The 11549-nt window shown below is 48.5% G+C and overlaps 1 protein-coding gene across 1 annotated transcript; it reads right to left on the bottom strand.

Moving 5' to 3' along the window:
* Positions 1–281: 281 nt before the first annotated feature.
* Positions 282–7565, bottom strand: TCHH (trichohyalin). The gene is made up of 4 exons (XM_077156735.1): positions 7500–7565; positions 5156–5890; positions 3587–4533; positions 282–3535 (listed from the first exon to the last, which is right to left on the bottom strand). Exons 1-4 carry the CDS (start codon positions 7563–7565, stop codon positions 1297–1299), a joined length of 3987 nt encoding a protein of 1328 aa, XP_077012850.1. The 3' UTR covers positions 282–1296.
* Between the last annotated feature and the right edge of the window lie 3984 nt (positions 7566–11549).

Genomic DNA, 11549 nt, shown 5'->3' with positions numbered 1-11549 from the left:
ACAGTCAGTCACCCCAAAAAAGGTCACAGAAAGCTATAGGGTCAAGAACAAAAACACTTGGAAAGCGAATTTCAACTTGGGGATGGAGCTAATACAGGGTTCACCATAATTGGGAAAAACAGTTGGGGAAAAGGGTTTTTCCCCCCTTTCCATATTTGAATATAGGTAACAGTGACAAAATGATCTTGAGTGTTTAGGAATTTATGTCGGTTTCTTGACCCATTAGATCTTGAGTTATGATCTGACATAATTAAAACAGACAAAAGAAATTGTTTGCCAATCATTTATTATTTTTTCACAAAGTCCAATTATCTCAAGAAGAATGTCTTCAAAGGATTATGGGCTGATGGGTCTTATCAAAGGGTCTCTAGGAACTTGCCCCTCTGTTCACACATTTTCCCCTTTCCCTTCCCCAATACTCTCTCTGTGATCTCTTAGTGGGCGTAAAGCAAGATCGATACTTACAGCATCCTGAGCAGGTCCCCTCTCAGCTAAAATTAACAGAGGTGGTAATAGTCTCAAACCCATCAAAGACTGGGGGAAGAGAACTGAGCACTGCAGATTATAGCAGGCAGTTTAAAAATTGGAGCTCTGAAGTTGTTTGAGAAACACCTTCCTTTTGCTACATGAGATTTTAAATGTCTATGGAGCTAAATGTAAAATTAATAAACCTAATTTGAATTCTAAGTCTTCAAGTTATTCTTAGCAGATATTTCTTCCAGTTGTTGGCTGGTTTCCCAGGAAGTTTTTCTGCATTCTTCACAGGTTGTTGTAAAACTTCAGTCACTTCCCAGAATCTGTGCTAACTATGCCACAAAGGATGAGAAGCGAATTGATGGTGAACATTAATGCAATTTAGAACCAAGAAGAAATATCAACTTTAACATTAAAAATACAATTTTGAAATTTGAAACTCTCTGCAAGATGCATCAACCATTTAAAGACAGACCTAATTCTTGTGAGTCTCAGATGGTCATATTATGATGTTACTTTTGATAGCACCAAATTAACATGTTTCCCAAACAAGGCTCCCTAAATAAAACAAAGAATTTGTATGTTTTTCAAAATGCACACCACATCTGCACCAAAGAGCAAAGACATCCTGCAGTAAAGAACTACTTAAGAAAGAATAAAAGGCAAGAATACAAAGGACATGAAATGAGCGTAATTTAAGACTTCGAAAGAAAAGATACATCCTAACATCAGAGAGTGTCCCACAAGCAGAACCATTTGCGTCATCCCCTGGCATGCAGCGTTTCTCATCTTCGTTTGCTCCAGCTCTGGCGGGCCGCATCTCTAGGGGCGGTCCTGAGACCTCTGCTCCTGGATGTACTCATAGAGCGGGCTGGAGCGCGCCGGGACGCCCCGGGCTTCTTCCCGGGCTTGGCGGAGCCTCTGCGCCTCCAGCCGCTGGCGGCGGAGCTGTTCTTCCTCCCGGAATTTCCGCTGCCGCTCCGGCCCCTGGAGGCTCCTTTCCTCCTCCTCGGCCCGGTGCTGCCTGTCCCGCTCCTGCGGGCGCCTCTGCTCCCCGCGCAGCAGCTGCTCTTCCTCGCGGAACTGCCCGCCCTGCTCCCGGCGGCGTTGCTTTTCTCCCTCTCGTTCTCGCTCCAGGCTCTGCTCTTCTTCTAGGAACTTCCTATCTCTTTGTCGCCGACGCCTCTGTTCTTCCTCCTGCTCCGCGCGACTCAGCTGTTCCTCCTGGGAGAGGGCACCGTACAGCTCCTGGCGGCGCAGCTGCTCCTCCGCACGGAACTGAGTGTCGCGCCCTTGACTGCGCAGCTGCTGCTGCTCCCGTCCCAGGCTCAGCTCTTCTTCCTCCTGGAACCGTCTGTCGCGCTCCTGGCGGCGCAGCTGCTCCTCCGCACGGAACTGAGTGTCGCGCCCTTGACGGCGCAGCTGCTGCTGCTGCTCCCGTCCCCGGCTCAGCTCTTCTTCCTCACGGAATTGTCTGTTGCGCCTCTGACCGCTCAGCTGCTGCTCCTCTCCTTCCTGCCTCAGTTGTTCTTCCTCGCGGAACCGTCTGTCGCGCTCCTGGCGGCGCAGCTGCTCCTCCCGTCCTCGGCTCATCTGCTCCTCTTCAAGAAACTGTCTGTCGCGCTCCTGGCGGCGCAGCTGCTCCTCCACACGGAATTGTCTGTCGCGCTCCTGGCGGCGCAGCTGCTGCTCCTCCTGTCCCCGGCTCAGCTGCTCCTCTTCAAGGAACTGTCTGTCGCGCTCCTGGCGGCGCAGCTGCTTCTCCTGTCCCCGGCTCAGCTGCTCCTCTTCAAGGAACTGTCTGTCGCGCTCCTGGCGGCGCAGCTGCTCCTCCTGCCCCCGGCTCAGCTGCTCCTCTTCAAGGAACTGTCTGTCGCGCTCCTGGCGGCGCAGCTGCTGCTCCTCCTGTCCCCGGCTCAGCTGCTCCTCTTCAAGGAACTGTCTGTCGCGCTCCTGGCGGCGCAGCTGCTCCTCCTGTCCCCGGCTCAGCTGCTCCTCTTCAAGGAACTGTCTGTCGCGCTCCTGGCGGCGCAGCTGCTCCTCCTGTCCCCGGCTCAGCTCCTCCTCCTCACGGAACTGTCTGTCGCGCCTTTGACCGCGCAGCTGCTCCTCCTCCTGTCCCCGGCTCAGCTGCTCCTCTTCACGGAACCTTCTGTCGCGCTCCTGGCGGCGCAGCTGTTCCTCTTCACGCAACTGTCTGTCGCGCTCCTGGCGGCGCAGCTGCTCCTCCTGTCCCCGGCTCAGCTGCTCCTCCTCGCGGAACCGTCTTTCGCGCTCCTGGCGGCGCAGCTGCTGCTCCCGTCCCCGACTCAGCTGCTCCTCTTCGAGGAACTGTCTGTCGCGCTCCTGGCGGCGCAGCTGCTCCTCCCGTCCCCGGCTCAGCTGCTCCTCCTGGAACCGCGTGTCGCGCTGCTGGCGGCGCAGCTGTTCTTCCTCTTGTTCCTGGCGCTGTTCTTTACGGAACTGTCCGTCTCCCTCTTGATGAAGTTGTTGCTCGCGCTCCTGGCGGCGCAGCTGCTGCACCTCACCGACCTGTCTGTCGCGCTCCTGGCGCCTTCTTTCCCTCTGCAGCTGCTCTTCCTCCCGCTGCAGCTCTTCCTCCTCCAGATACCGTCCATAGCGCTTCCTCTCGCGCTGCAGCTGCTCGTCCTCCTCCAGTTGCTCCCGCCGGGTGGGTTTGGTGTACAGCACGGGGCTGGGTCTCTGGCTTTCTTCGTCTAGTTGCCGCCTCCAGTTTTGGTTGCGGCCTTCCTCCTCCTGGCGTCGCCTCCTCTCCTGCGTCTCCTGGAGTTCGTCCTCCTGCTGAAACCGTTGAGCGCGCGCCACACGCGGAAGCTGCTCCTGGTCTCGGAGCTGCTCCTGCGCCCTTTCGCGCCACTGGCGGCTCTGCTCCTCGGCACCCAACCTTTGCTCCCTCTCTTGGCGCTCGTCGGCTCTCAGCTGCCTTTCCCGCTGCTCCTGCAAGGAGGGCTTGGCCGGCAGCCTCTGGTCGCGCCTCTTGCTCTCTTCCTCCAGCTGCCACTTGAAGTCGCGGCTCTGTTCCTCCTCCTGCTGCTGTTGCCTGCGAGCCTGCTCCGCCCGCCGCTGGGCGTCGCGCTCCCGCTGCTCCCGCTGCTCCAGCTCCTCCCGCTGCTCCCGCAGGTGCCGCTCATTGCGCCGCCTCCTTTCCTCCTGCTCCAGGCGGCGCTGCTGCTCCTCCTGCCTGCCGGGCTTGGAGTAGACTTTGTTCTGACGTGCGTCGGACTCGCTTTCTAGTTGCCACCGCCACCTCGGGGCGCGGCTCTTGTCCTGCTCCTCAGCCAGCTCCTGCTCTCGGCGCCTGGCTGCCCCGTAGGCGAGCTCCTGGTCCCCGCGCCGCTGCCCCTGCAGCCGCTCCTCCTCCTGCCGCTCGCTCTTCAGCCCCCGACGCTCCCACGTCTGCAGCTGCTCCTCTCCCTCCTGGCGCGTCCTTTCGCGCAGCTCTTGCCTCTCTCGCCGCTGCTCTTCCTGGCGGCGCTCCCGCTGCAGCTCCTGCCGCTCCAGCCTCTGCACTTCTTCTCCTGCCTGGTGTTCGCGTTGCTCTCGCCTTCGCCCCTTCTCGCGCTGCTCCTGCCGCTCTCGCCTTTGTCGTTGCTCTTCCTCTTCCTCGAGAAACCCCTCCCGACCCTGGCGCGTCTGCAGGGGCTCTTCCGGCTCGCGGGGTTCTCCTGCGCGCCGCAGCTGCTCCCGGCCGCCAGCCAGCCCGCGGCGCTGCTCGCGCGTCTCGGTCTCCGCGTCTCCTGCGAACTCCTGCTCCTGCCTCTGCTGCTTGCGTCCCGGCCCAGCTGCTTCTTCCAGCTGTCTGTCCCGGGGCTCGAATGCCCTTCGGTCTTCTTGCCTGCGTCCCTGGGAGCGGAGCCCCTTCCCCTCACACTTGGCCCCCCTCTCCTCGTGCAGCCCCGCGGCCTCGCTGAGAGCCTGGTAACAGGCCTGAGCCATCTTGAAAATCAGCATCAGGTATTCATTGAAGTCGACAGACCCGTCGCGGTCGCGATCCAGAAGTTTCAGGACCAGATCCACCGTCTCGGGGTCATGTGGGTTCTATGAAAAAAAAAAAAAAAGGAACAAAAAATGTTACAATGTACTATTGACAGGTGAATTGCAAGACTTGAGCAACTTTCAGTCACACACACACACGCACGCACATGCTATATATATATATATATGCGGACACTCCAGAGGGATTCTTTTAGAGCAATTAGGGAACTGCCTAGTGCGTAGCGAGTCTTCTTGTCCCCGTGGAAGAAGTGAACGCCTCATTTTAAAGCATACATTGGTTGGAAATTTTTGCATCTTGCAATTTCATGCTGTCCAAAAGAACACACGTTCTTTTTAGCTGGCTGAGTAAGAATGAACTCACCTTCACGAGAGAACTACAAGAGAAATTCATGAACATTTGCAGCCGCCATTTCTAGCTGAAGTAGTTAATCCCTGCTTTCTATCCCATGTTAGAAAACAGGGCAAACCATTTATGATAATGCCATTGTACTAGGAAAGAGGCTTCTTTCAGAACTTGAAATTTGGAAGTAAATTGAAGTTCCTTCCAGGGCTAGTTTGAGTTGACAAGTTTGGTGATAATTCCCCTTGAACAGTTCATTCACATGGACGCTGCCATCAAGTGCATTAAATAATTGCTAGCAACCTCCTTATGCCAAGTAAGTACTTTTAGACTGAAGCGAATGGTGTGGTGGTGGTGGTGGTGAAGGATGCAGTGTAGACCGGTGGTGGTGGTGGTGAAGGATGCAGTGTAGACTGGTGGTGGTGGTGGTGAAGGATGCAGTGTAGACCGGTGGTGGTGGTGGTGAAGGATGCAGTGTAGACTGGTGGTAGTGTTGGTGAAGGATGCAGTGTAGACCGGCAGTGGTGGTGGTGAAGGATGTAAAGTAGACTGGTGGTAGTGTTGGTGAAGGATGCAGTGTAGACCGGTGGTAGTGTTGGTGAAGGATGCAGTGTAGACTGGTGGTGGTGGTGGTGAAGGATGCAGTGTAGACCGGCAGTGGTGGTGGTGAAGGATGTAAAGTAGACTGGTGGTAGTGTTGGTGAAGGATGCAGTGTAGACCGGTGGTAGTGTTGGTGAAGGATGCAGTGTAGACTGGTGGTGGTGGTGGTGAAGGATGCAGTGTAGACCGGCAGTGGTGGTGGTGAAGGATGTAAAGTAGACTGGTGGTAGTGTTGGTGAAGGATGCAGTGTAGACTGGTGGTAGTGTTGGTGAAGGATGCAGTGTAGACTGGTGGTAGTGTTGGTGAAGGATGCAGTGTAGACTGGTGGTGGTGGTGGTGAAGGATGCAGTGTAGACTGGTGGTGGTGTTGGTGAAGGATGCAGTGTAGACTGGTGGTAGTGTTGGTGAAGGATGCAGTGTAGACTGGTGGTGGTGGTGGTGAAGGATGCAGTGTAGACTGGTGGTGGTGTTGGTGAAGGATGCAGTGTAGACTGGTGGTAGTGTTGGTGAAGGATGTAGTGTAGACTGGTGGTGGTGGTGGTGATGAAGGATGTAGTGTAAACCGATCATGGTTTAAAAATCAGTAAAAAGCCATTCCTTGTTTAGGTGTCTCCTGAGAAGACAGTTCATAGTCCTGAAAACCAACAGAGGTTGCTTTTTCTAGTTAATTCTTACCTGGAGAACATCTCCAAACTGTCTCTCAAGGAGGCCCTTCAGCTCTCTCTTGTTTAGTGCCGCCCCGTTACAGTCATTTGAGGCATACTGATTGAAAATTTCAGTGATATCGAAGAAGCTTCTCAGAAGTGGAGACATTTTTTTCTTCTCTCAAGTTCAAGTAAACCTACAACAACAATTTAGGATTCAGAATCAAACCACTGTTTCAGTGATTGGGGAGGCTACATTCACATGATTTCAGGCAGACCCCGGAATAATTTGATTTTACAAAAGTGATAATTTTCAACCTGGGTTTCAAATTTCAGCTGTGGATACTGTACTCAGGAAGGGGAAGAGAGAATCTGAGAAATTTCATGCCAGGGAATTATCTTCAGACTATTCTGGATTTTCTTTAGATTTTCATTCTGTATCTTCCAGCTCCCCAGCATTATTTCAGAGCAGATATTGAAGAGAGGAGTGCAGAACTTACATTTGACATGTTGTTACTCACAAGTACCCTCTCTAAGATTGAGCAAAGAGGATGGCTGAAAGCTATAATGGAAAGGAAGGCTTGAAAGTATCTTCAAGTGCACAGCTAAATGTAACAACAAAACGTTTCCTTTTCATTGGACAATGAGAAGGAATTGTGAATTATTTCTTAACATTATAGTTCATAAGGGATCTAGAAGTATGATCGAGGTCACCAACGCTGAGATTAAAGACTACATTTTCCTTGTCCAAAGGTAGCATTTAACATTCAAATACACCGTGCCACAAAACAGAGAATGCAGATTTTAAGCCTTAACCTAGTTTTATTGCTGATATTCACAAGAAAGCATCAGAAAGGTCGTCCCTGACTGAACCTGGAAAACTCTGAATAAGACTGGTCTTGTGGTTAGCTTTTTTTGTTGTTAAACCCAAATAGGCCTTTTGAATGTTGACATAAAAACCAGCAGCAAAACAATGTTAAAAGAATACGTGGACTACCTCACAGGCTGTGTGAATTTAATGGCCGATCTGGCTGGCTTCTTTATCTACTTCTCAACTCCAGTACATTAGATGCCATAACTGTCTGAAGATGGCCAATATTGGGTAGAACCAATATTAAAAGAGAACAGAGGATGGGCGGACTCTTGAGATGGCAATTGTTAGGAAGATGAGAATCACATATGATCACCACCCAACCCCTAACATGAAAACAATACGGAGTTTAGACTTGGAAGGAGGGCGTGTCTCCAAGTAACGATTCCAATTTTAAAAAGATGAGATGGAGTTAGTGGAAGTTAGACACCCCTCCAAGATGCTGATCTCTTCTGGCACATTCATCCCCTGCCCTCCTGCCCCCAACCCCTCCAATAGCTGGAAAATGGAGCGTCGTACGGAAAGACATGGTCCCACAGAATGGGACTTACCCACTTCACCAGAGGAGGAAGTCCAGTGCTCGCTGACACCGCTGGCAAGTGTACTGGGTAACCCATAGCTGGACTTTTTATAGGGGTTTTAATTGTGCCCTGGAGAACAACTGGGGAAGGAGACACCCACTCTGGGGGATGGCCTGACTCATTCCTCAGCTCAGCTCCACCTCTGTCTCTACAAACGGCTTGTTCATCTCAGTATTTGCTCACGTAGCTATTTGGCACGAGGTTCACAGACCTTACCCACTGACTGTTAGAGTATTGGCCCCACCTAATATGAAAGGGGAGACTATTTGGCAGAATCTCGAATTTTCTTTACTCGTTAAAACTACGTACCGCAAAGAAAATAAATGTTTGGAATCTTCATTGATTATGACTTCATTACAAAGTAGTAACCTCTAAGCCACTTATTTTATAAGAGATATAAGATCTAGGTTGGAAGTAAACAGAAACTTTGGTATAAACTGATCAGAAACAGTTAATTTCTCTGTGGGATGTGATGTCCAGGGCAGCTGCTCATGAGCCCTGTCTGAGGCAATTCTGGAACAAGGAGAAGAGGGTCAGGAATTGGTTTAATTTCTTCTCACAAATGCAGGTGGGAGAAAAGCTTTATATTTGCATTCCCAGGTCTTAGGCTGTTTCCTTAGAGACAGGGGATTGCCTTCTTAGTAAACAATTTTGGAAGATACATAAATGTATTTCCGTTGAACTGTTCATAAGGAAATAGGAAGTCTATGAAATTTCATCCTTAGGAATATTACATCTAAATGAAGTTTGCACTTTTTATTATCATTAGCCTATTGACGCCACTGGAGTAAAAGCTGGTGTAATGTGTTATTGTAGATATAATCATACTATTCAGCCTAAGTTAGTAATGATTATGACACCAAAACGCTCGAGTCTGCTTCTCCTCCTGGAAATGCATGGAGGTCATCCGTCATTCTGGCCCATTAAACCCACCAGGGCTTTCTCAGCCCCGACCATCTGCAAATCTCGAAGCTGTTTTATTGTTAGGAACTGGATTTTATCCCTGGTCGCCGATGACACCTACCCTCACATTTCAGACCTGATGAAACTTTGGTTCGCCATGGGTTTATGGAGACTATTAAATATTCAAGGCTTCTCTGCCTGTCTGTTTCCTCCTTTATCCAACAGACGCAGGTATTGGTTTTTTGAATTTTGGATGGAAGGGTCCTTCGATGGAATGTGGAGGTTTGGAACTTAAACCTTAATGGCTGTTTCTTTGGGGCAGATTGGTCCAAATGAAAATGGAGTTGAATTTTTTTTTTTTTTTGCCTCCTCACTTGCTGCCTTCCCAAATGTAGGATAAAGAGGAAGCTGGAAGTGATAGGAGACAAAACAATTGTAAGTGTGGCTCATTTATGTCTCAGCATTGAGGTTTCTGATCTAGAAGTCTTCCATGAATGTCACTATTTCTAGATATGTTTTCTACTCTAAAAACTGGACATTTATTAGGTTCTGTGAGAAGGAAACTCAAATTATATTAATCATTTAGAAATCACGGTTGAATTAGCAAAACAAATATAGAGGCAAACCCAAAAGGAAAATACTTCTGAATAACCATGAAAAGAAATACCTGAATTTGTATTCATAGTCACAGAAAAACTCTTCACTCAGAATGAAGCTAGATCTTAAATCCAGTGATGGCTTTCTGATTAAAAGTTAGTACAGCATAAAGGAAAGTATTTAAAAGCCCACACAAACTGAAGAGAATCAGTCTTTTCTTCCTTGCTTCTCTTGGTCTATCACTGAAAAGTTTGAAAGTAGACTTATGTTATTAGTTTCTCCTTCTAAAATCACATTTGTTATTCTCCCAATGAAGTGGACTTCATTGCTCCATAATGTTCTTTTATTTTATATAGTATCATTATTTAAGAAAATTGCAAATACTTTTTAAAAGAACCCCTGCCATGAAGCCTGGGCAGGTAAATAATTTTCATTGTCTGTCAGTTCCTTAAAATGTTAATAAATGCCACAGAAAGTAGAAAATTATGAAGTCCTAACAAATTGGATCAGTGTATTTCTATCTGAGGTCAATTGGGAATTTTTGAAATCAGGGGGTTCTGCTCATTGTGATTTGTAAAGAAGGAATAATGTTTTTATAATCTGAGGATATCCATATTGTTTATAGACAAAAAGTTGCATAGTCCTTCTAAGCCTGGAGATTGAAGAGGTCAGAGACTATTACTGACGGACCTGAGAATGAATGACCAATGGACCCTGCTCCATTTCTGCAGGAATACTCTGCTTTTTCAAGGGTTAACGTCAGTGGGTCCAGAATACAGCTACAGTATTGTACTGTTACTTGGCTTTGAGACTTGGGCTCTTGGCTACAGAGGAAATAAAAAGAGAAAATGAAATTGATATCACTCCGATGCTTTCATGTTACGTTAATCATGAAGTCCCTTTCCGTGCTGAAATTTTTGGGGTTGGGACTCTGCTGGATTAACAAACAAACAAATGAAAACAAACTAAGGAGATTCAGGGTTTTCTTCATTGCATTCAAGGCTCTCTTCCCATTTTCTCTTCTCAGAACCCAGAAAAAGATATATATAGATTGGATGTCCTGTGGCATTCTGTCAGTACATGGCTCTGAGTTGGCCCTAACGAGTAGCCATCAAAGGGGAAATTTAAATAAAGCAGGGAAAGTTCCAGTGGCATCTTCAGCCCAGGGGGCTTCTTCAGAACCCAACATGAGCCGTGATGTTGACACGCTGGGAAAACGTCCAAAGTAGAATGATTTTAGATGACGTGGAGGAAAATAAGACTCTTTGATAATGTTTCTCACCCCACCCCAATGAAGGATTTTTCTGTAAGATTATGCATGAAACCTTTCAAGTGTTTCTATTGTTTCCTCTATTCACTGACGCATTCCCTGGGCTCCACTTCTGCCAGTCCAAAATCTCATATGTTTTCTCTGAAGCCCTCTACAAGGTCCATGTCTTCCCCAACACCGCCTCTGACCCTTACGCGCAATAATCTTTCTGTTGAAAGAAAATCTTCTCTAGCATGCAGGGTTAGCAGCACGCGACCTAGCACTAATTAGTGTGTAATTTTTATGTTCTTTAATTTAATAGATGCTTGGTTTGTCTTTTCAATTAGTCTCTCAGTTCTTTGAAGGCTGTACTATTTCTTTTATTTCTACTAGGTATTTAGTAAAATTCTTGCTGATACGGTATAATTTTATTGCACTGTGGCAGTGTGAATGGCTAACAGGTCGGAATGAGGTGAGCTGACTGATGCGGATGTAGTTGTGTGGGCTGGGTGATGGCTTCGGGTTGGAGAGACACACCATACCAGGAGTCAGCCCTTCTGGGGCCTCTTTCCAGTTTTGCCACTTACAGGACAGCTGACCGAGGAGGCAGCACTCCACCCCTCCTGGCTTCCCATGCCCATCACTTCACCCCTCTGTTAAAAGAGGATGTGTAAGTTATGAATCCCTTCCTCAGAGGCGAGCTGTGATAATTACAGCTTGTAGAGCGTTGCGCTTCTTAGATGTAAAAAGGCTAATTACTATGGCCATTAATAAGTCTTAATTTTTATCTTCTCTTGAGGTGAATTATCCTTGCTTTAATTACACCCCCACCCTGGTGGTAATTACCCCTCTGAGAGTCAGCAGATGCTTTAATCTTACGTCATGCCATGCAAGGTGACTGGGTCTGGGTGCTCGGAGCGAGCCTCTCGCCTTCTCCTCACTCCCAGCTGCCACCCAGAGCAGCAGAGGGCTCCTGGCTTTCGTTGCCATTAAACTGCTTATAGATTTCGGGAGATTTATTTTCCCTCATCTGTAACTCCATCTTTACCCTAACCTCAGCTCCTCAGTTTCACTGAGCTTTGGCGTTTGTCAAAAGACATACTGAAGAAACAGATGAATTTAGATTTTAGAAGTTGATGAATTCTAGGAAAGAACAGGCGTCTTGATAGTGTCTGGTCTTTGAATGGCCTATCAATACTTCATGGTATTTCTTATAAAAAGGTTCACACCTGCCACATTTAAGAAGGGCTGTGCCCTCCTAAGAGCTAACC

Source organism: Tamandua tetradactyla, chromosome 4, assembly GCF_023851605.1.
Source record: "Tamandua tetradactyla isolate mTamTet1 chromosome 4, mTamTet1.pri, whole genome shotgun sequence".
NCBI lineage: Eukaryota > Metazoa > Chordata > Mammalia > Pilosa > Myrmecophagidae > Tamandua > Tamandua tetradactyla.
Note: the sequence above shows the minus strand (reverse complement) of the source record. Positions and strands in the feature narration are given on the sequence as shown.